This window comes from Podarcis melisellensis (assembly GCF_964234715.1).
Source record: "Podarcis melisellensis genome assembly, chromosome: 5".
NCBI lineage: Eukaryota > Metazoa > Chordata > Lepidosauria > Squamata > Lacertidae > Podarcis > Podarcis melisellensis.
Window position 1 is genome coordinate 7,607,200 of NC_138537.1, and position 22,152 is coordinate 7,629,351.

At 47.7% G+C, this 22,152-nt stretch overlaps 1 protein-coding gene and 1 long non-coding RNA gene across 5 annotated transcripts in view; one reads left to right on the plus strand and one right to left on the minus strand.

The window, feature by feature from the left end:
- The window catches only part of LOC309370053, a 394,628-nt gene that overhangs the window by 39,401 nt on the left and 333,075 nt on the right, over nt 1-22,152 (minus strand). The gene's annotated exons all lie outside the window — the stretch shown is intronic.
- FAM131A (family with sequence similarity 131 member A) overlaps nt 1-22,152 on the plus strand; it is a 58,922-nt gene that overhangs the window by 14,967 nt on the left and 21,803 nt on the right. For 2 of the 4 annotated variants that reach the window (XM_081911325.1, XM_081911327.1), the window contains exons 2-3: nt 3,974-4,113; nt 19,694-19,787. In XM_081911325.1, the coding sequence (XP_081767451.1) occupies nt 3,974-4,113; nt 19,694-19,787 (234 nt within the window). Of the gene's footprint in view, nt 1-3,973; nt 4,114-11,421; nt 11,545-19,693; nt 19,788-22,152 lie in introns of those variants that run through there. The other 2 variants (XM_081911326.1, XM_081911328.1) reach the window with 2 other exon arrangements.

Here is a 22,152-nt window from a genome sequence, read left to right on the forward strand (position 1 = left end):
TGTGTATCCTGTTCCTTTTGCTTGCTTAGGAGAGGGAGGCTGGCAGACACTTTCCCTTGGCTTTATACTCTGCGACTCTCTACACATCTCCTGACAAGCTCCTTTAGCAGTCCCCGAAGACTGAATGCAGTTCCTGGCACACAGCCCCATGCAGCCAGCCACTGTCTGCAGGGCTCCTTCGGAAAGCCCCAGGAAAGAAATCCGAGCAGCAGCAGAATAATGGAGCAGAGGAGAAACTTAATTTCTGCTTCCCCTGGCAGGTGAAAGCAGCCTAGGGAGCTAGGAGAGGTGTGGGGTCAGCTGGTAGCCCCCCACTCCATTCCTGGCAGGAGTTGCAGAAAGCAGAGGAGAGAGGGAGCAGCTTAGTGGTAAAGGATCTGCCTTGCAAGCCAAAGGTTCTGGGTTCAATCCCCCAGCATCTCCCGAAATCCCAGAGAGCCGGTGTCAGCCAGTATAGACTATACTCAGCAAAATGCACCAGTGGTTTGACTCAGCGTCAGACAAGTTTGCACTGGGTCCTGGAAGGCTGCAGGTAACCACAATGGGTGGCGTTTGCTGTTAGGCATACTCAGAGCAGACTCATTAAAACCAGAGGACTTTAGGTAAGAAGCTAATTTATCTCTAGCCAGCTTGCTGGTTCATCTAGTCCAGGGCCCCCCAAACCTGGGTCACCAGCTGTTGTTGGACTACAACTCCCATCATCCCTAGCTAGCAAGTGGCCATGGATGATGGGAATTGTAGCCCAAAAACAGCTGGAGGCCCAAGTTTCAGAAGCCCTGGTCTAAGTCTAAATGGTGTTGGACTCCAGCTCCCAATAGCCCTAGTCAGCATGGCCAGGGGTCAGGGATGATGGGCTTTGTAGTCCACCAAAATATCCAGAGGGCTACAGATTCCCCACATGTGCTCTATTCTATGCTAAATGGCAGAAGCTCTCCGAGGATTCACACAGCGCCATCTTTGAGATACCACGGATTGGAACTGGGACCTTTTCCTGAGTACAAAGTAGATACTATACCACTGAGCCACAGTCATTCCTTGCAAGCAACTTGTTGATTTAGTTCCAATGGGTTGACTCTGCATATGACATGCATTTAAAGCACATCAAAAATGTATTTAAAATACCTTCCTCCCCTCGGAGAATCTTGGGAACTATAGTTCATTAAGGGGCTGGGAATTGTAGCTCAGCGAGGAGGAAACTGCCATTGCCAGGGTTCTCTGGCAGACGTTGTGAGCTTTAAATGTGCATGGGATGTGCTTTGAATGTGTGATGTGGCTGTAAAACCTTACAGTTATTCCAGTGAGAGAACAGAGGAATTAAATTCTGGTAGCAAAACCTTTCATCTGGAAGCCAACATGCTTTGCTCTGGGCAGTTAATATCTGCTTTTATCCGTTGCTAGAACAGATGTATTTTTCCAGTTGTATTTTATTAAATATCAAAAAATTCACATACTGTATATATATTCCAATACATAACGTTTTTGTTTTGTTTTGTCTACTTCCCACCCCTTTTTCCATGGTGTTTTTTTATTTCCCTCCCTTGCTGCACCCTATCTTCTGTCTTTTATACCATAACAATGATACAATAACTTCTAATTCCTTCTGTTGCTCATAGTTCAAATCCTGCTTGCAAATTCATCGTACTATAATATTGCTTTAGACAGTCCAGAAAAAAGCTTCCATTCTTCCACAAAACAATCGTCTTTAGGTTCTCCTATTTTAGCTGTTACCTTTGGCAATTCCACATAATAGTCAATCACATTACTTATCCATTCCTTTTTGGTGGGAAGTTGCTATAACACAGGTAAAAATAGATCTAGGGTGGGTACAGGGAACCTCAGAGCTGTGGGCCATATGTGGCCCTCCAGGGTGCTCCATGTGGCCCTTGGGTCCCTCTCAAGGCTGTGCCACTTTGCACCTTCCTTGACTGCAACTTTGCCTGGCATCAAGGAGTCCTTGCACTCTGACAATGCTACTTGCTTGAATGGACAATAGAGAGGGGCTTGTGAGTGGAAATCTGCCTACTTCACTGAAGTGAAATGTGCATTCCTTCCTTCTCCCATTATTGTTCTTGGCTCTGCCTGCCACGGCCATGTGGCCCCTGAAGGATTACGCAGAAGCAGAATGTTGCCCTCGAGTTGCAAAGGTTTCCCTACTGTTGATACAGAATGTGCCTGTGGATTGTGACTGGGTGAGGGGGGGGGAGAGAGAGACAGACCCCACGGTTTGTCCATGCTTCAAAATTCCTGCTTTTTGTCAGAATTGGAATCAGTGTGGTATGCGCTGTGGTCTGAACCACTGGGCCTCTTGGGCTTGCTGATCAGAAGGTCAGCGGTTCAAATCCGTGTGAAGGGGTGAGCTCCCGTTGCTTTGTCCCAGCTCCTGCCAATCTAGCAGTTCAAAAGCATACCAGTGCAAGTAGATAAATAGGTACCACTGTGATGGAAAGGTAAATGTTGTTTCTGTGCGCTCTGGCTTCCATCACAGTGCTCCGTTGCACCAGAAGCAGTTTAGTCATGCTGGCCACATGACATGGAAAGCTGTCTGTGGACAAACGCTGGCTCCCTCAGCCTGAAAGCGAGATGACCGCCACAACCCCATAGTTGCCTTTGACTAGACTCAACCATCCAGGGGTCCTTAAATAAAGACTAGGCAAGTGAGAGTTCAAATCCCTCTCCTCCGCTGAGAGCATGATCTGGAGGCAGTGGCTGTCTCTCAGACTAGCCTACCTCGTAGGGTTGTTGCAGGCATAAGAATAAGAGGAAATCCACTTGGAACTCCTTGGAGGAAGCGTGGAATGAAAACGAAGCAGGTGCTTGGAATCCAAAGGCAACCAAATGCCCATGGAAAGCTCACAAGTGGGGCATAGCCATTGCCCTTCTCTTGCTGCCCATCTGCAGCTGGTTTTCAGGGTCAAAGATCCTGGATGTGCCATGAAGCCAGCTACCCACCGCCAGGGTCACATCCATACACATAAAGCACTCTTTCCCCGCTGTAAACAGTCAAGGCTTCCCCTGGAGAATCCTGGGAACTGTAGTTTGGGGTGCCGAGAGACCCCTCACATAACTGCAACTCCCAGCACCCTCAACAAACTACAGTTCCCAGCATTCTTTTTGGGAAGCGGGGAGCCGCGACTGTGAAATTCGTATAAGAATGCTTTCAATGTGTGTGTGCTGGTCCCGGGGGGGAGGTTACCATGAGGCGTGGTCAGAGTCCGGTCCTGGGTCGAGGGTCTGGAGTCTGTCCACCAAGGGCAAAGTGAGGTCCAAAGCAAGGAGCCGGGCAAGGTTGGGAACTCTGGAAGAACAGGTCTGGGTGCTGGCAGAAATAGGTTTCCAACGTTGCTCCCGCTACCTGGGACCGGGCTGACTGGCCTTTATCTTCTCTGAGGCCAGGGGTGGTCCTGGCCCACAGGTGACCAGCCTCTCCTGGCCTTAAGGTAAGCACTCCTCCTGAGAGAACCCAGTTCCCTCCGCCTCTCTGCCCTGAGCCTCTGCAGCTCAGGAGAGGCTGGAGGGTTACTGGACCCAGGGGGAGGCTCGCCTTCCCCTGACAGGGCTGGGAGAGGCGCACCTGTAGGCAATGGGTCCTCAATCACCAGAGTGGATTCACCTGGTGCCTGCTCCTGAGGATCTGGCACAGGTGCAGGCGCTTCAGATTCAAGGCCCTGCCCCGGCTCAGCTGGCCCTGGAGGCAGGGACTCCTGTGCAGGCTAGGATTCCTCCGGTTCAGCCTCTGAATCAGATTCCCAGGCCATCACAGTGTGTCATGCGGATGTGACCACAGTCCTCTGACCCTCTTTGAAAGCCCATGCCTGCTGCCACAATCTCACAGCCAGGGGGTGGTTCCATGAATGGATGATGTGCTGTGCAATGTGACGAGCCTGATTTTTGGTTGCAAAAGGGAGACCGCCTGCTTTTGCTCACTCCTTCTTGTTCCCCGGAGGTTGACCTCACTCTCTGCTCTCCCCTGCAGTGGCTGTGGACACTACTTTGCACGTGGAGTGGACCGAGGCGAAGTCCCTGCCCGCCCTCTCGCCCCTGGGCCACACCCGGACCTCCCTAGTGCGCAGGCTGGTTCGCCAAAGCTCTGTGGACAGCCAGGATTCTCTCGAGGTGCCCTTTTTCATCACTCTGCTTCTAGGCTGGCAGGACTGCGGGGGGAGATAGATGTTGCTGCAGCAACAGCCTTAAGGTGCATGCAGCTTAAGCTGGCGCATGGTGGGAGCTCCTGCGTGGCACGGGGGCGGGAAAGAAGGGAGACTTGTGCGCTATTGGTCCATTGGTTCTGTGCTTGTCAGCTCCAGCCTCCCCCGACCTGATGCTCTCCACTGGTTTGGGACTACAACTCCCATCAGCTCCAGGGTTGTTGGGAGTTGTAGTACATTTTGGTTGCCCTTTTCTGAACATTTTCCAGCTGTACAATATCCCTTCTGAGGTCCTGTGACCTGAACTGTGCTCTGCATTCCAAGTGTGGCTGTAGAACTATAGATTTGTATAACATCATTACGATATTGGAGGTTTCGTGTTCACTCCCTTTTGTAACATTCCCCAGCACGTAATTCACCTTTCCCAAAGCCACTGAGTATATTATTTAGCATTTGTACTGTACCACTAACGCCCACAGTGTTCCGCACTGAAAAGAGGTCCCTGCCTTGAGGAGCTTACCCTCTCAAGCTTTTCCAAAGGAGAAGCGTCTATCAGAGAAGAGGAAGACAGGGTGAGGATAACAGGGAAAAGATTCAGGCTCAGTTCAGTTGTGTTTCATGCACAGCAAAACAGGGTGATGTGTGTGTGAATGCGCAAAATAAGGAGTGTGACAATGGAACTTGTTGGGATGGATTTGGAGGGTAGGAGAGGCTCTATTATTTATTAATTAGCCTTCCTCTTATTCACTTGAGGAAGATTAGTGTTTAGTTTAGCAGAGTTAAAAATATATCATCCTTTGTGGTATTAACATGGAAACTGGAGACAAAGCTGCATGGCTTTGTATAATTATCCAGGATGCCTTTGGCAGTCTGGATTCTCCCTTTATTATCCCTCTAAACAAAATAACCACACAGAAGTCCTTAATGTAAGGATATAAAAATATTGTTTACTTACATAAAGCTGCAAACTCAGTTCAAGCAGAAAATAGCAATGAAGTAAGGCAGGCAAGAAGACAGGGCGAGGGTACCAGTTTTGCTTTAAACACAGCAAAACTGTTATATGCATATGTAAAATAAGGAGGGAGAAGGTTGACTTACTTTGCTTCTGATGGCAAAGCCCTTCAGAATTCATATTTGAGAATCAGGTGGGTAGCCGTGTTGGTCTGATGCAGTCGAAATATATATATAAATTAAAGAATTGTCCAGGAGCACCTTAGAGACCAACTAAGTTTGTTCTTGGTATAAGCTTTCGTATGCATGCACACTTCTTCAGATATGTGCATGCACATGAAAGCTTATACCAGAGACAAACTTAGTTGGTCTCTAAGGTGCTACTGGACAATTTTTTAATTTTTTAATATATTTCATATTTGAGAAGTCGATGGTTTCAGTAGGATGAGGTTTCTGCCTCTCCCCCCCACCCCACCCCACTTGCCTGCATAGCTTCTGCATTTTTACCAGGAGCAAATTATGATGGAAATTCAACTGGTGCAGCCTGACAAGGACATGAGATGCATTGATGGGCAAAGGTATACCTGTTGAATTCTTAAATTTTACTGTCCTTTCTGTTGCTGGTTTTGTTTGACCTTGATAGCGCAGTTGCTTAAAGGTGCAGAACATCTGTCAGGAAGAAAAGTCACCCATCCTACCCAATGCAGTCAGCTGTTAAAGATCAGGCCATTAAGGAATCTCATCTCTCATCCTGCATTTCCTACTCCCTGGGAGCTGTCCCTGTCTGACTTTAGCAGCTTCAGTGTTTTTTACACACTCCAGGGGGGGCCTTCTTTCAAATGCTGGGATTAATTCAATTACCTCGCCCCGGGTGGTCCCTGCTCCTAGCATTCTAACTAAATGGCTAATAAGTCGAAAGCAGTAGGTCTCTGATTTGGCCTGGCCAGAATTATGACTTTTCCAATGACTTGCTCACAAGGGAGCCAGGAAGCACCAAGGGTTGTCAACTGACCAAAGCAAACCCCTGGCTGGCCTGCTCCTACGCCTATTAACAGCAGCTTGGTCTGCAGACACTGGCGAAGCTTTTCACAGCACGGAGCATGAAAACCTGTAAATACTCACAGGTAATAGAAACACGGGACGCGGATGGCGCTGTGGTCTAAACCACTGAGCCTAGGGCTTGCCAATCACAAGGTTGGCGGTTCGAATCCCTGGGGTGAGCTCCTGTTGCTCGGTCCCTGCTCCTGCCCACCTAGCAGTTCGAAAGCACGTCAAAGTGCAAGTAGATAAATAGGTACCATTCCGGCGGGAAAGTAAACAGCGTTTCCATGTGCTGCTCTGGTTCGCCAGAAGCGGCTTAGTCATGCTGGCCACATGACCCAGAAGCTGTACGCCAGCTCCCTCGGCCAGTAAAGCGATATGAGCCAGAGTTGGCCACGACTGGATCTAATGGTCAGGGGTCCCTTTACCTTTACCTTTAATAGAAACACAGGTAGCTGCTTCACATTGGGTCAGATTATTTGCCTACTCCCAACAGGTGGTGATTCCTTCATCATAAGAACTCAGGGTGGTTCACAGAATAAAATGCAAGATAAAACACAAGTAAATAATTAAATCGAAACAACAGAACAATAACCCCTCCCTTCCCACAGACACATTTTATAGGCTGTAGAATAATAATCAGCCAAAGGCCTGGTTGAATAGGAACTTTTTGGCCTGGCGCCTCAAAATGTATCATGAAGACACCAGGTAAACCTCCCTGGGGAGAGCATTCCACAGACGGGGAGCCACTACAGAGAAGGCCCCGTTCTGGTGTTACCGTGCTCCAGACCTCACGTAGAGGAAGCACACGAAGAAGGGCCTCAGATGATGAATGCAGAGTCTAGGACGGTTTATATGGGGAGAGGCAGTCCTTGCGGTATTGCAATCCTGAGCCATTTAACGCTTTCCAGATCAAACCCAGCATTCTGAGTTTGGCCCAGAAACTAACTGGCAGCCAGCACAGTCAGGTCAGGATCGGTGTAATATGCTCAAGCCGTCTTGTCCCAGTGAGCAACTTGGCTGCCCAATTCTGCACCAGCAGAAGCTTCTGAACTTTCTTCAGAGGCAGCCCTACGCAAGTGAGGCTTGCCCATTGGGGTACTGCCCCACCAACCAAGTGCAGCAGGTGGTCCTGGCTGTCCATTTCCTCCTCCCTTGCAGAACTCAGCAGGGAAGAGGATGGGGGAGAAAGCAAGAATTAGCTGGCTCTCTCTGTCTTCCAGCTCCTTGGCTACCAGCTGCCACTGCTGGAGATGCTCAAAGCTGAAGGAGGGATCTGTGCTCTATCCACTGTGTTTTGGTAGTTTGATGGTCCATTGGGTGTGGGTGTGTTTCAGATGAATATCCGCAGGGTTGGATTTAAGATTGCTGTTTCAGCAGTGAGAGGGTACTCCTGAATCCTGCAAAACAAGGGTGGCTACCCAGTGACCCTTTATATGTTGTTGGTCCCTGCTTTGTCTTTCTGAATGGCTCTGCCCTGCTTCTTAGCGGGGCAGAGCAACCTGTTAGAAAGGAGCCACCCCTTTGCTCCATGTCTCTTGGAGGCCTCAGAGAAAGGGAGCCCCAATCTTGGATTTGCTCCTCGGGTACTATGACAACACCCTCGAACAACAGCGCAGATGCCGTGTGCCTGAAAATGGCAGGTTTTATAAGCCAGCCGGTTTTGTTATTGTTTCCCTGGCAGTGCTGCTCAGAGTGCAGGTGGGGGGTGGGGGTGCTTTCCAGAAAGCACCAGGGGGGGAAATGCAAGAATGGCAAGACCTGTGCGGCTGCTACCGTGCAGCCAAGTCCCACCAAATGCTGCAGAGATGGGCTCTAAGGCTGTGCTGCTAATCGGGTAGCATCCAAGCAGTCTGCTTGGAGAGAGCAACTGCGTCCCCAAGACTGGATTCCTTTCACCTTTCTCTCTCGCCAAAGCAAGTGGCGTGTTCTGAAGGACAAGCCAGCTGTTGGTCTGCAGTCAGGATAACTTTATGGGAAGTGGCTTAAATCTCGTCTAAGTTCTCAGGAGGTGAGAAAACGAGGCCAGGTGCTAGTTGGTGAAAGTGGGGCAGAAGAGCCATGGGGCTCTCTGCCTGGCCCTTAGCCACACACACCCCTCACTCCAGGCCACACCCCTCAACAAGTCCCGCACCACACCATCCCTATTGTTTTTGCCTGGCTGTGTCGTCAAACTGATTATGTCTCTTGCTCATCTGCACAGAGGATGCGTTGCTCTCTCTGTGTGTGGACTCAGCTATACAGCTGCAAATAAAACGTTTTAAATGTGTTGTGAAGTGCAATACACATATGTGACACTAGATGGCAATAGTGAGCTATGCCAAACTCAAAGTATTTTTCAACTTTTTTTTTAAAAAAAATAGTATTTTCACAGCATTTTTTTGTATGTGTGTATCCACCTGTGTGTGTGTAGAAACGAATTTCACCAAAGTAAAATTAACATTCATTGCTCTGCCAACTTTAGCCTCTGGCTCCGACAACACTGGCATATGGCGCTTGCAAGGTTGCCCAGAAAGAAATGCAGCCCTCAGGCTGAAGTAGATGTGTCCGCCCCCTTGTAGAACCTTAGATCACATGGGAGACATGTCTCTGTGCCCATGTAAATACACCCCCATACCCAAGCAACTGTATGGTCCCTGTAACTGTTCCTTTAAACAGCAGTAGGATAGCAGCAATGTTCAGGCAATCAAGTTAGTTGCAGCAATGAAGAGCGTCATCTCAGCTGATGATTTCTACATATCAAAGCTCTCTTAATAGCTCAGGAGCAGCCTAGGGGTGGATCTACACACAGGGGAAAAGACCCTATAAATCAGTCAGAAATAAATCATTATAACAAAAAAAAGCACTATTGAAAATCTCAAATAATTTATTTTTGCTCTCCATCGCCATCTGGTGTCGCATGTTTGTAACACATTCAAAACACTGGTTTTTTAAACTAATGTAGCTGAGTCCTAGGTTGCTGCTTTTTTTCTAGGTTGCTGGAAATCCTACCAGGCCAGTATCTAGAATTGCCAGCATATTTGGGCAGAGGGTGGTGTGTGTGTGTGGCTGGGGAAACCCAGTCAGATGGGTGGGGTATAAATAATAAATTGTTGTTGTTGTTGTGTGTATGAGAGGAGAGAACCAAGCCCAGTTGCCAGAATGTTTTGTGTAAAAGCCAGAACATTGCAATTATTGCCAGTACGTTCTGAACAACGGTGAGAGCTTTTGCATGAAATTTAACTGTAAAATTGGTGGAACTCCTTGCTGCAGGAGGTTTGGCTGTGTCCCCCCCCCCCCTTGCCACTCTGTATTTTGACACCTCTTTAACAATGTTGCAGACAGGGGTTTTTTTTGGTGGGGGGGGGGAGCTATCTGTTGCTTGAGTGGGAAAGCGAGGCTTTCTATTGTGTTAATTTTTCCTCTACTGCTTCATTTTTGTTCCGCTGTAATAATTTTTTATGGTTATTGTTTGGACTGTGTTTTATTAATGATGTGAGTCACCATGAATGCTCCCTTAAGAGCCGAAACGGCCGGATAGAAATAGTTATTTATTTGCTTGTTTGTTTACTTGCAGATCTGATCCTCTGCTCTTTAGTATACGCCCAGCGAAAGAGTGCCGGCGATACTAAAAGGATAAAATAATTTAGAATGTGAACGCCAGATTGCAGTAGAAAAATCTCTTTAGGAAAATTGTTTTTAAATTGGGTGTGCATTTGCTGCCTGCAAGTACACCCCAAGTAGGGTGCCTGAGCTCAGCCCGAGAGACCATTTCACATGCCCGGCTTTGAGGGACTGCAGAGTGCACGGGTTCAGGTTTTCCAGAGACACCCTACAAATTCGGCAGAAGGCAAATCCTTTGTGGGCAGAAAGTCCTGGGTTCAATTTCTTAAATGTCCAGTTAAACATATTGGGGCATCGATGAAAGACTTTGAAGCGTGGTTGCAGCTCCGAGTAGACATAAAGGACTCAGCGTTTCTCAAACTTGGCTCTGTGCTGTTGGACTACAACTCCCATCATCCCTAGCTGGCAGGACCAGTGGTCATGGATGATGGAAGTTGTAGTCCTACAACAGCCAGAGAACCCAGTTTGAGAAACACTGAGCTAGAATCTAGTGAATATGGATAGGTCCTACTGCAGGATGAATGCGCTACACAGGGAAGTTGAGGTAAGGCAGGTGTGGGGGACCTTTGATGCCCCCCCCCACATATATTTTTGCCATCAAAACATCCATAATCCTGACCGTTTATTTCACAAAGTTTATATACATACTGCATGATTGTAAAAAGAAGCCCTCAAAGCAGTTATGGCTGGGTGAACTGGTCCCAATTGGCCTTGCTGGCTGAGGAGCAAGAAATCCAGCAACATAATGGAGAACAACAGGTTCCCCCTCCCTGTGCGGCCTAATGGTTAGAGCAGAGCATTCCAAACTTTTCATGTCGGTGACACATCTTTAGACCCGCACCATTTCGCGACGCAGCAATTTAGTTTTACTAGCAAACCAGAGCTTAAACTAACCCCTTTCCGGTGGGGAGTGTTTGCATGACACACCCACACACTGCAGCTGGCACACTAACGTGTTGCGACGCACAGTTTGGAAAGCTCTGGGTTAGAATGTTGGATTGGATGTGGGAGAGCAGGGTTCGAATCCCCACTCAGCCACTGCTCAGTTTACTGGGGTGACCTTGGGCCAACCACCATCTCTTCGCCTAACCTACTTCACAGGGTTGTTTGTGAGGATGAGATGGGGAGGAGGAGAACCATATACACTGCCTTGAGCTCATCGGAAGAAAAAGGTGGGATAGAAATGAAATAAAAAAGAAAGAAAGAATTCCTGGCAGACACCTTAAATGCAACAGATGCCTGATTCTTAAATGGGGTTTCTCCCAGAACCGGAGCCTTAGACCCAAGTCCTGCGCCCACATGACTGGACGCTGCTCTGTAGATGAACATTCCTTGCCCACAGAAAGCTAGCCTGCTGATGAGCCTTCATCCTGATATGCTAGCTTTCTGTCTGAGAGGATTTCCAAAAAAAGAGTGGTATGGTGCAGCAGCAAAGCATTCAGCCATACACAAGGCACCCCCAGCTTGCAGCCTAACTGTCCAGAGGCAAGCTTGCCACCCTGTGGAGAACGAATCCCAAGCCCCTATCCCCTTGACCCCCTCCCCTTCCTCCCCACACAGCCCCAAGCTCCTGCGATGGCCTGTCTCCCTGGCTCGCTCGTTATACTACGTCTCGTGCTGCGCTGACGTCAGTACAAAGCCAGGCCTGTATCCTGGGAGAAATCAGTCCATGGTGACTGGTTGCCATGGAAATGCACCTCGTTGCAAGCTACAAGTCCAGAACCGCTTCGGAAGGAGCCCCTGGCGGTGCCTGCGAGCCGCTGGCGCTGATGCCGCGCCAGGAGGGAGAAGCCGGAAGGGGCAGGTAAGGGTCCTCTAGGAGGGTCACTCTTCCCTTGCAGAAGGACAGGCCAGGATCTGGCTCCAGGAAGGCTTTTATTCCGTGCAGGAGGGACTTGGGGGAGAGGGAGGATGTAGCCTGCAAATAAACCTACATGCAGCCATGAGAATAGGGTCCAAAGTGCAGGGCATCCCCCTTGCTTTTCCTGGCTGCGCATCTAGGCACGTGTCGTGGGGACGGACAGCCGATTAAACGTTTCTCGTAGCAACTTCTGCGCACCTTGTCACCCGTCTCCCTGCGCTGCACCTGTTGCCTTGCGCAACCCCTCGTCCTGAAGACGTTTCCATGATGTGCTGCTGCTGACCTCACTGCAGGCTGGGAATGGGCCCTGCCTGGGAACTTTGCCCCATTTGTCATGCACGAGAAGGCGTTGTGTGCCTGTGCATGTGTGCGCGAGGCCCAGCTTCACAACTCCACAAAGCCATCATTTATGTAGTGTTTGGGGCTTTGCGTCCTACTTCGTAATTAATTTTTTTGAATAGTTAATGTCGTTCTTGTAGTTTTCATTTATTTATCAGAAGCTACCCGGAGATCTTTATGTGACGGGGCAGGCGAAAAATGCCTCAGGAGCTAGGTAAATAATAGATTGTGCCGTTTCCTGGGTAAGGGGTTCTTTTTTAAAGATGTGGTGATGGTACCGATGGGTGAATAGATCTCCTGTCTGCTTCATTTTTATTTTTATTTGATCCAGATTGGGTGTGTGTTCTCCAAATGAAAATCCTCCTTGCAGGGACCATTTTCTTTGTAGACATGTATGGGAGTTCTTTCCAAATAGAAGACGGGACAATTTTCATTTGTAAGATGGCACAGCACGAAAGGGTTTAATTCCCTTTAGGAAGGGCTGCAGGTCAGTGGCAGAAAACCAGTCCCTGGTTCAACCCCCAATATCTTCAGGTACGGCTAGGAGTGTCCCCTGTCTGGAATCCTGGTGAGCCACTGCCTGTCAGTGTATACCAGGACTGGATCTAGACCCATCCAAGAAGCATTTCAGTTAAAGGCGTTGCAAACTTTGTATGAGAAATCAGGTTAGCCAAAACGGAACTCCATATCGCCATCTGGTGTCACAGTGTTAGAATGCATAAACAACGCATATAAAGCGTTCTTTTCTTTGCCGGTGTAGCTGAGTCCCACCAGATGTTGCTGAACTACAACTCCCACTGTCCCTGGCGACTGATCACACTTGAAGGGGCTGATGGGAGATGCAGTCCAGCAAAAGCTGGAGGAGCATACTCTGTGTAGACAATATTGAACTAGATGGACCAAAGTTATGACTTGGCTACTGTAAGAACAGGATGCTGACCCAGGTGGGCCATTAGCCTGACCCAGCAAGCTCTTCTGCTCTCATGGTATAAGGCATAGTAGGCAAACTCAGGCCTGGGGGCCGGATCCAGCCTAATCGCCTTCTAAATCCGACCTGCGGACGGCCTGGGAATCAGCGTGTTTTTATATGAGTAGAATGTGTGCTTTTATTTAAAATGCATCTCTGGGTTATTTGTGGGGCATAGGAATTCGTTCATTATTATTTTTTCAAAATATAGTCCGCCCCCCCCCCAAGGTCTGAGGGACAGTGGACTGGCCCCCTGCTGAAAAAGTTTGCTGACCTCTGGTATAAGGAAACTTCCTAGGTTGCTTTCCCCAGCATTCCTGATCTGGATCGCCTCTCCCTCTGGCTGCAAAGTTTAATCAGACCTGAAAGCTTTTTATTTATGCATCACAGTTCTCATGTCTAGCTTGTCTCTTACGTTCAAGCACACGGCTGTTGGTTAGAGGAGGAGAACCATCAAGTATTTTGTATGTTGAAAACTGGGAGGAAATGAATAGTAAGAAATTGTAAGTCAGTTTGTGAGCACTTAGAAAAGGATGCTGCGATTACTAAAACCCGGCATGGGTTTCTCAAAAACAAGTCATGCCAGATAAATCTCGTTTCTTTTCTTGAAAAAGTTACAAGCTTGGTGGATCAGGGGAATGCTGTGGACGTAGTGTATCTCTGTTTCAGTAAGGCTTTTGACAAAGCCCATGATATTTTTGTGGAAGAGCTGGTAAAATGTGGAGTTTGTAGCGGGTTGGCTGACCGAATGCAAAGAGTGCTTGCTAACACTTCCTCATAATCCTGGGGTTCTTCCCTGGGAACCTTCTTGTTCCTCATCTTTATAAGCAACTTGGATGAAGGAATTCAGGGGATGCTCATGAAATTTGCGGATGACACCAAATTGGGAAGGATAGCTAATGCCGCAGAAGGCAGCTGTCTGTAGCGTTTGCACCCTATTCTGTTCTTTTGCTACAGATTATTAAGGCACCCTTGTCTTATGGGTTTGAGCTGACCCAAACGTTCCACAAGTTTCAACCCCTGAGCTGTTCTTCCCAGACAGAGGGTGGGCACCACCATGTTCCACACAAGAGGGAGATGCACGGCTTAGCTTCATTTTTGCTAAACCTTCTCTGCATCGCTGCAGGCGCTTCTTCCAGGGCCCATGTGTCAAGATACTTTAATGACTGAAGCATTACCCATTATTGTGCTTTCTGTTTTCCCTTCCATAATCCTCAATCGTTCTGCCACACACAGAGAGAGAGTAGGTGTCTTGTTTCCGTTGCGGTCCCTGATAAAAATCATCACAGCGCCTTGTGCATTATACCCAGCTGCTTCTCTACCCCAGGGACCGGCAGCTTGGCAGGTACAAACATGGAGCACCTCGGCTCCTTTCCTTGCCACTTTCTGCACATCAAGCTGAGCAGCCACCCACTCCATCTTCTTGGGCTGCTTTGAAACAGCAGGGTTCTTATACGCAGGAAGGGATCCATCCCCAGTTCAGTGCTGTGAACATCGTGCTGTAATTTATCCTTCCCTCTCCTCTCCTCTCCTCTCCTGGCCCTCCTTCTGTTGTCCTCTCCATTGTCAAAATTTAGATCGTAATCTACCCGGGGTCAGGGACCTGTCATTTAAAAAAAAAAAACTTATGCAACTCTCCAAAGAGACACGCACAGGGATATTATTAAGTTGTGGCAGTGTGGAGTGTTGTTCTCTTGACATCTTCAGCCACTCCATTCCATTCCCCCTTGTCGCTTATTTTCCATTCTCTCTCACACCACCCCTCTCAGTCAGGAAGAATTCTGTGCCCTCTGAGCATGCTTAGTCCCAAATGGACTGTTAAGAATCCCCCCTTCCCCTATTTTGGGTTGGGTGCGAAAGTGTGGGATGGACACATTGGTGGCGCTGATTCCCATCTACCTGAAAATCTTGGATTTTGCCACCGATTGTTACGGTCAGTTTTTGCATCGGTCCCTGGAGTAATTTCTTTGGCAGAGGGCAGTCCAGACTCAGAGGCAGGAGAGGAAAGGGGACAGCGGACACAGATGAGGCAGGCTGATGAAGAATCCAGGGGATCCCCCTCTCCGGCTGTGACCAGCTCCCCTTTCCCCTGGTCTCCCAGAACACACAGAGAAATGAAGAGGGCAGAGCAAGGAGAGACAATATGACAAAGCCTTAGGCTGCTGGGGAAGGAACTGAGGGAGGAGACTTAGGCAGCACTGGGAAGTCAGGGACCTTCAGTCCTATCAATGACTTCATTGGGGCCAGACCAACTGGGAGGAGCTGCTGTGACCACTAGGCCTGCTTGTGTGCAAGGGTCATTTGCAGCTTGCTGCTGCTGCAACTCATGCATTCTTTACCCGCTATTGCAAATCATTCATGAAAATGGATCCTTATGTCAGCCTCTTCGAAATCAAGAAGGCACAAAGGGTCTCATCTTGATCAGGGAGCCAAACCCTGGGCAGATCCAGGCTTCTCTAACTGTGTTGCATAAACCAACAGTGTCAACAAGGGATTTTGCACACTGCAGTGAAATATATGATCAGTAGGTGGATAATCATTAATGGGAAGTTGACGCACGAGATGAAAGATGTTTTGAACATTGCCCAGGCAATAGGCATTGCCCTCAAGCAGAGAATATGCACAGGGGCTGGTCAGTCTGCACACAGCCAGATTGAGACTCTCCATTTGTGCACATTGCTCTGTGGGGTCATTTGTCCATGGATTAAATGGGCAGTGGGTTAAGTCTCCTGGCCGTGATCTGAATGCATGCCCATTCTCCCCTCTTGCATGTGAAGGTGTGCTGGTGTCTATTTACCTTTTCCACTCAGCTAAACCACCTAGCCTCTTGGGCTTGCCGATAGGAAGGTTGGTGGTTCCAATCTGTGTGACGGGGTGAGCTCCTGTTGCTCTATCCCAGCTTCTGCCAACCTAGCATTTCAAAAGCATACCAGTGCAAGTAGATAAATATGTACCGCTGTGGTGGGAAGGTTACCTTTACCTTAACCTAACCATAACATGTATTTTTGCTGGCTGGTCAACTTTTGTTAAACTGATCAATGATAAACTCTCAGTGAGTGTGCCTGGAATTAACAGAAGAAACTCAAAGATCCTTAATCACTAGCGAAATCTTTTTCCTGATCGCCTTCAGAAGGGGACACCCTTTGGAGCAGAGGCTCCCAGAGTGGGTGGTACTGTCCCCTGGTGGGTGGTGAGATTACCTAGAGGGTGCTAAGAGGCAAGGGAGCAGCAGGGGGCCAGTGAAGGTGTGGATGACTATTGAAATTTGAGAAGATTGAAATTTGGATCAAGTTCATCAGTTTACTTGAACTTATTAAACTAAATAGTTAGCAATGCAATTGAGAAAGAACAGTAGAGAGCTGAGGGAGACAGTGGAACGGTCTCCCTCAGGAAGTTGTGGATTCTCCTTCCTTGGAGGTGTTTGGGTGTTTTTAATGTATTTTTTAAAAATCTTTTCTTGATTTACAAAGGTATGTGCAATGTCTCTCTCTCGTATTCCCCCCCCCCCATGTAACATTTTTGTTTTTTACAAATCGGTTTCATTTGTTGAGACATTAGGAAGAAAAGGGGGGAAGAGGTGGGGGGGGGAAATGAGTGGGGTGGGGTCAAGTGGTGATGTTTCTATTTTACTTTATATATGTGGGGTTTTGTGTCAGAATTCCTTGTGCAGGTTCTCTGCTGTTCGTTTGTGTTCCTTTGGTGGTGAGAGAGGTTGGAGTTGGCCTATGGTGTGGTTGTTCATTTGTGGTTGGCTGTGATGGTCTTTGTTTTCATGTGTGAGTGGGGTGGGTGGGTGTTTTGGATCAGGTTAGCCATATTGATTTGTATGCTATTGGTGGATTCTTGTCATTGTCTTGTTGGGCTGTGCACGTGATAAAGGGGAGCCATACCGGGGTGAAGGCGTCTTCTTCTATTTGTCCCTGTGTCAGCTTCAGTTTATTGGTTAATTTTTCTAGTAAGGCTGTTTCCCATACTATTTGGTACCATTGGTCCATGCTTATTCCTGACAGGTCTCTCCATTGTCTGGTTATGGTGTTTCTGGCTGCTGAGAGTAGGCGGGTTACGACTTCTTTGTGGTGTGAGTGGGCGTTGTTGTCTTGGAAGAGGCTTAGTAGGGCCAATTCTGGGGTGATTTCTAATTTCCTTGGAGATTTTTAAGCAGAGTTTGGATGGCCATCGGTCATGGACACTTTAGCTGAGATTCCTGCATTGCAGCGGGGTTGGACTAAATGACCGTGGGGTCCCCCCCCAGCTCTACAATTCTATGGTTCTGTGATTGTTACTATTTTGAGTTTTAGAATCCCAGAATTGGGAGGAACCCTGCGGGTCATCTAGTCTAACCCCCTGCAATGTAGGGATCTCAACACACAGTCCCCCCATCCAATTTGAAATCAAATGTTGTGTTCTCTTCCTTAGTGGGTCATGCAAATAGCTATCCTGAATAATGCCCTTTGTCGTGGAGGGCAGGAAGCACTGGGAATGAGTTTATGGAGTTGGGGGGGTGGCTAAAAAAGTCTGGGAATCACTGCTTCAGAACTTCTTGGCTGGGCTTGAGAGGCAGAGAGAGGGAGTACAGAGTGCCTAACTTCTGGCTGACCAGCTTAGTGCCCTCCAGATGTTTCAGTTGGACTAAACGACCCTCAGGGACCCCTTCCAATTCTAGGATTCTAATTCCCATCAGCCGCAGCCAGTACTGTATGGCCAATGATCAGGGATGATGGGAGATAATAATAATAAATAAATAATACATTTTTATTTATACCCCACCCTCCCTGGCCAGAGCCAGGCTCAGGGCGGCTAACACCAATAAAATTACAATAAAACATAATGGGGGGGGGGGAAACAAACCAACAAAAAACCCAGTTTATTAAAATATGGGTTAAAATACAATTTAAAATGCAGCCTTATTTTAATAGTAGCCCATAAATCAAGACCATAAGGGGAGGGAAACGTAAGGGTCAGACTGAGTCCAAACCAAAGGCCAGGTGGAACAGCTCTGTCTTGCAGGCCCTGCGGAAAGATGTCAAGTCCTGCAGGGCCCTAGTCTCTTGTGACAGAGTGTTCCACCAAGTTGGGGCCAGTACTGAAAAGGCCCCGGCCCTAGTTGAGAGCAATCTAACCACCTTGTGACTTCGGACCTCCAAAGAGTTATTTGTGGACCTTAAGGTCCTCCGTGGGGCATACCAGGAGAGGCGGTCCCGTAGTTCAGAACATCCAGAGAGCAGCATTTAGGCTATCCTTGGTCTAAGCTGGAGTTAGCTGAAACTGGGTGGGCAGCTCTATGGAGGGGCTGCAACAGCTGTTCCCTGGAGATCTGTTGAGTGTAGGAGCCCGTTCGCTTCCAGCAAGCTGCGCTTGTACATCTGTATATTGATATTACAAAAACAGCTTAAGTCTCTCCAGGGCTCTTCTGATCTAAATGAAACGAAACCCTGTTAACCCTGCCACTGTGGATTGTCTCAGGGAAGTGAAGCGGACGCAGAACTATATATTCAGATTTATGTATTTTAAACAGGGTTATGACCTTTAAGCAGTTTAATTAATAGATTAATCAATTAAAGCTTCAATTGGTGAATTAATCAAGGCTCTGCTTTGCTTAGCAAAGGCAAATTTTAATCAATGGGGCCAAGGGTTCACAAAATGTTTATTTATTTCTCCTTGTGCTATTCTGGTGTGCCCCTGTAGGAAGTATGGGCGAGGTTTCGGTCCTTAAATTTAATCTGTTGATCAATCAGCTAAAATGATTAATCAGCATCTTTCTTTTGTAATTGGTTGGTCCACTTGGTATTGAATGTGGTTCATAAATACAATTAACAGCTGACCCAAATAAACAAAACCAGGACCAGGTCAAGTTTTTATTTGGGGACTTTTTGTTTGGGGCTGTCGCTGAACCAACATTTCTTTTTTAAAAAAAAACCCCCAAAGATGTACATTTTAGGCAAACAGGAAACTTTTGCACTGGATTGCACCCCTACTTCCTGGTACCGTGGATGCGTGTGGTGCTGTGGTCTAAACCACTGAGCCTCTTGGTTTGGCGGTTCAAATCCCCGTGATGGGGTGAGCTCCTGTTGATCTGTCCCAGCTTCTGCCAACTTAGTACAGTAATTCAAAAAGCACACCAGTGCAAGCAGATAAATAGGTACCGCTGCGGCGGGAAGGTGAATGGTGTTTCCGTGCACTCTGGCTTCCATCATGGTGTTCTGTTGCACGGGAAGCGGTTTAGTCCTGCTGGCCACATGACAAATGCCAGCTCCTTCGGCCTGAAAGCAAGATGAGCACCACAACCCCATAGTCACCTTTGACTGAACTTAACTGTCCAGGGATCCTTTACCTTTCTTTTAAAAAAAACACCCCCGCCCCCGGAGTATTCTGTCTCCACCCCCAAGGCCCACCCAGCTACCAGAATTTTTTATTTCCGGAGTTGTTGGTGAGGTTTAGTCCAGTGGTTCTCAAACTACCCCTCTCTGCAGACCAGCCTGAAATTCCTGGTGGTCTTGCCAGGCCACTTAATGGTTTTTCTGCCTGCCATTGATTTTGCCGCAAATTGCAATGCACTGAGCTAGATGCTGCATGATATTTAACTGTATTTTTATTGCTGCTTTTATTTTTTTACACATTGCATTTTATTGTATAACAGTTTGAATTCCGTAGAATGTCCTCCTTCAGCTATACACAGCTATACACAGACGCACAGGGAGGGTCACACACACACACACCCTACAACTAGACATCTGTCTGAGCCCTCTTTGAGGCAACCTCTGACCTCACTGTCCTTTTCTCTTGAAGGTAAATGTTGAAGACACTGTCGAAATGTTACCCAAGTCCCGGCGAGCACTCACCATCCAAGAAATTGCGGCCCTCGCCCGGTCCTCATTGCACGGTAAGCGGCTAGGAATGGAGTTTGATGAGAGTGTCTCCATTTTGGGGGAAAACAACAACACTGGGCCTCATTTCAGTCACTGTACACTCTGTATTTCTTTCCCAGTGGAAGCTCCGAGTAACTAGCAGCATCCAAGCAACAATAAGGCAAGCGTAAAACTCATTTAATCCTACTGGCTCGACTCTCCTACTTGATGGGCTGCTTCCAGGTGTCTTGTTTATTGAGCACCCATCCTGATTTGTTTACAGGGAGATTAGGTGACTAAGCAAGCGCAATCCTATGCTTTAAAGAGTATTTCACTGTCACTGCAAAAAGACTATTTTTTTTGGGGGGGGAGTGGATTTTTAGTGCAAGATGTCCCAATCCACTATAGCTGTGCAAAACAGAATTTGATGGCATGTGATTGAATCCTACTTGAAAATAGAGACATACTGTGGATACACACCATACATTTAAAGGACATTTCATTCCCAGAGAATCCTGGAAACTGTAGTGTACAGTTCCCAGCACCCTTAACAGATTAGAGTTCCCAGGATTCTTGGGGAGGGGCGGAGATGTGTTTTAAATATATGTTGTGTACACTGCCAAAGTCTCAGTTGCAATCATGAGGGGTTCTGGAGGGAATTTGCTGCCCCCTGCTCCCCTTCACTGCTTTCAAGAATTGGACAGCCAGTACAACCTTGAATTAAAACTCTCTTCTGGCTTGTGAGTAAGAAGGTCCCAGCCCTTTGGCTTTCAAATACAGTGGTACCTTGGTTCTCAAACTTAATCTGTTCTGGAAGTCCGTTCCAAAACCAAAGCATTCCAAAACCAAGGCGTGCTTTCCCATAGAAAGTAATGCAAAATGGATTCATCCGTTCCAGACTTTTAAAAACAACCCCTAAAACAGCAATTTAACATGAATTTTCCTCTCTAACGAGACCATTGATCCATAAAATGAAAGCAATAATCAATGTACTGTACTATAAAATAAATAAGACAGTATTGTAGATGATAAAAATTAAAATTAATTTTTTTACTTACCTGCACTGCTGATAGTCATTGTTTGGATGGGGAGCTTTTATCTATTTCCGCAGTCACACAATCAATCAGTCAATCAATCAATCAATAGCTGAACTGGGTTCCACACATTCACAAAAACAAATTAACTGAAAAAGCCTCGAAAACAAAAATACAAAATAAATAGCAAAAACTAAAGTGTCGAACTTAATCCATTCCGGAAAACCAAGGCGCAGCTTCTGATTGGTGCAGGCACCCAGGAAACAATAGCCGACAGCCACATCGGATGATCAGCTTCCAAAAAATGTTCAAAAACCAGAACAATTACCGTATTTTTCCCCCTATAGGACGCACTTTTTCCCCTCCAAAAATGAAGGGGAAATGTGTGTGCGTCCTATTGGGCAAATACAGGCTTTCGCTGAAGCCTGCCCTCCCGGGGTCCGCTCAGCTCTGCGCAACACTGCGGAGCCCGGCACCAAGCCTTCGGAGGGTTGCACAGAGCTGCCTGCCCTCCCGGGCTCCGCGCAGTGCCAAGCCGCGCCGGGCTCCGGAGGGTCGCGCAGAGCTGCCTGCATTCCGAAGCCTCATGCGCGCCCAGGCTTCGCACAGCTGTCCGCAAGCCTGGGGAGACCGACGTGGCTCCCTAGGCTTGCGGATAGCAGGCTGTTCTGGGGGCTGGGGTCGGGGGAAGCTTGGGCTTCCCCCGCGCCAGCCCCGTGCTTAGGGGGGGGAAATATTTTTTTTTCTTTATTTCCCCCCCCAAAAAAAACCTAGGTGCGTCCTATAGAGCAGTGCATCCTATGGGGCGAAAAATACGGTACTTCTGGGTTTTCAGCATTTGGGAACCAAGGGGTTTGAGAAGCAAGGTACCACTGTAATAAAATACATTGCCTGCTTTTGATCTGCCTCCCCACAGCAGCCCAAGCTGAAATGAGAGGAGGATTAGCATGAAGGAGTGAGCTGGGGTCTCCTCCAGCATGGCTCCCTTGGGTTATTTTAGAAGTTAACGTGGGCAGAAGCCCTATGCAATAATTAGAATGAAAAGCTCCCTTATCTCACCATAGTAATATGCAGATTAGATCCAAAATTAAGTCTGTACTGGATTGCGGGGAATGTCGCCAATATAATTGCCGGCCTCCATGGTGAAATGTACATTGTAGTTGCAACTCCTTAGCTGTACGCCCCTCCTTCAAATGACTCTGTGCCACAATTTGTCTTGAAAAGAGACTTCTATGGGCTAAAGAAAGTTTATTTCAAGCCATGTTTCAGCAGGGGGGTGGGCCATGGAAGGCATTTGCAGACAGACACACGCCAGAAGACCCATGAGATAAGGAGTGAGATTCTTCCACTCCTCCCACCCTGCTCT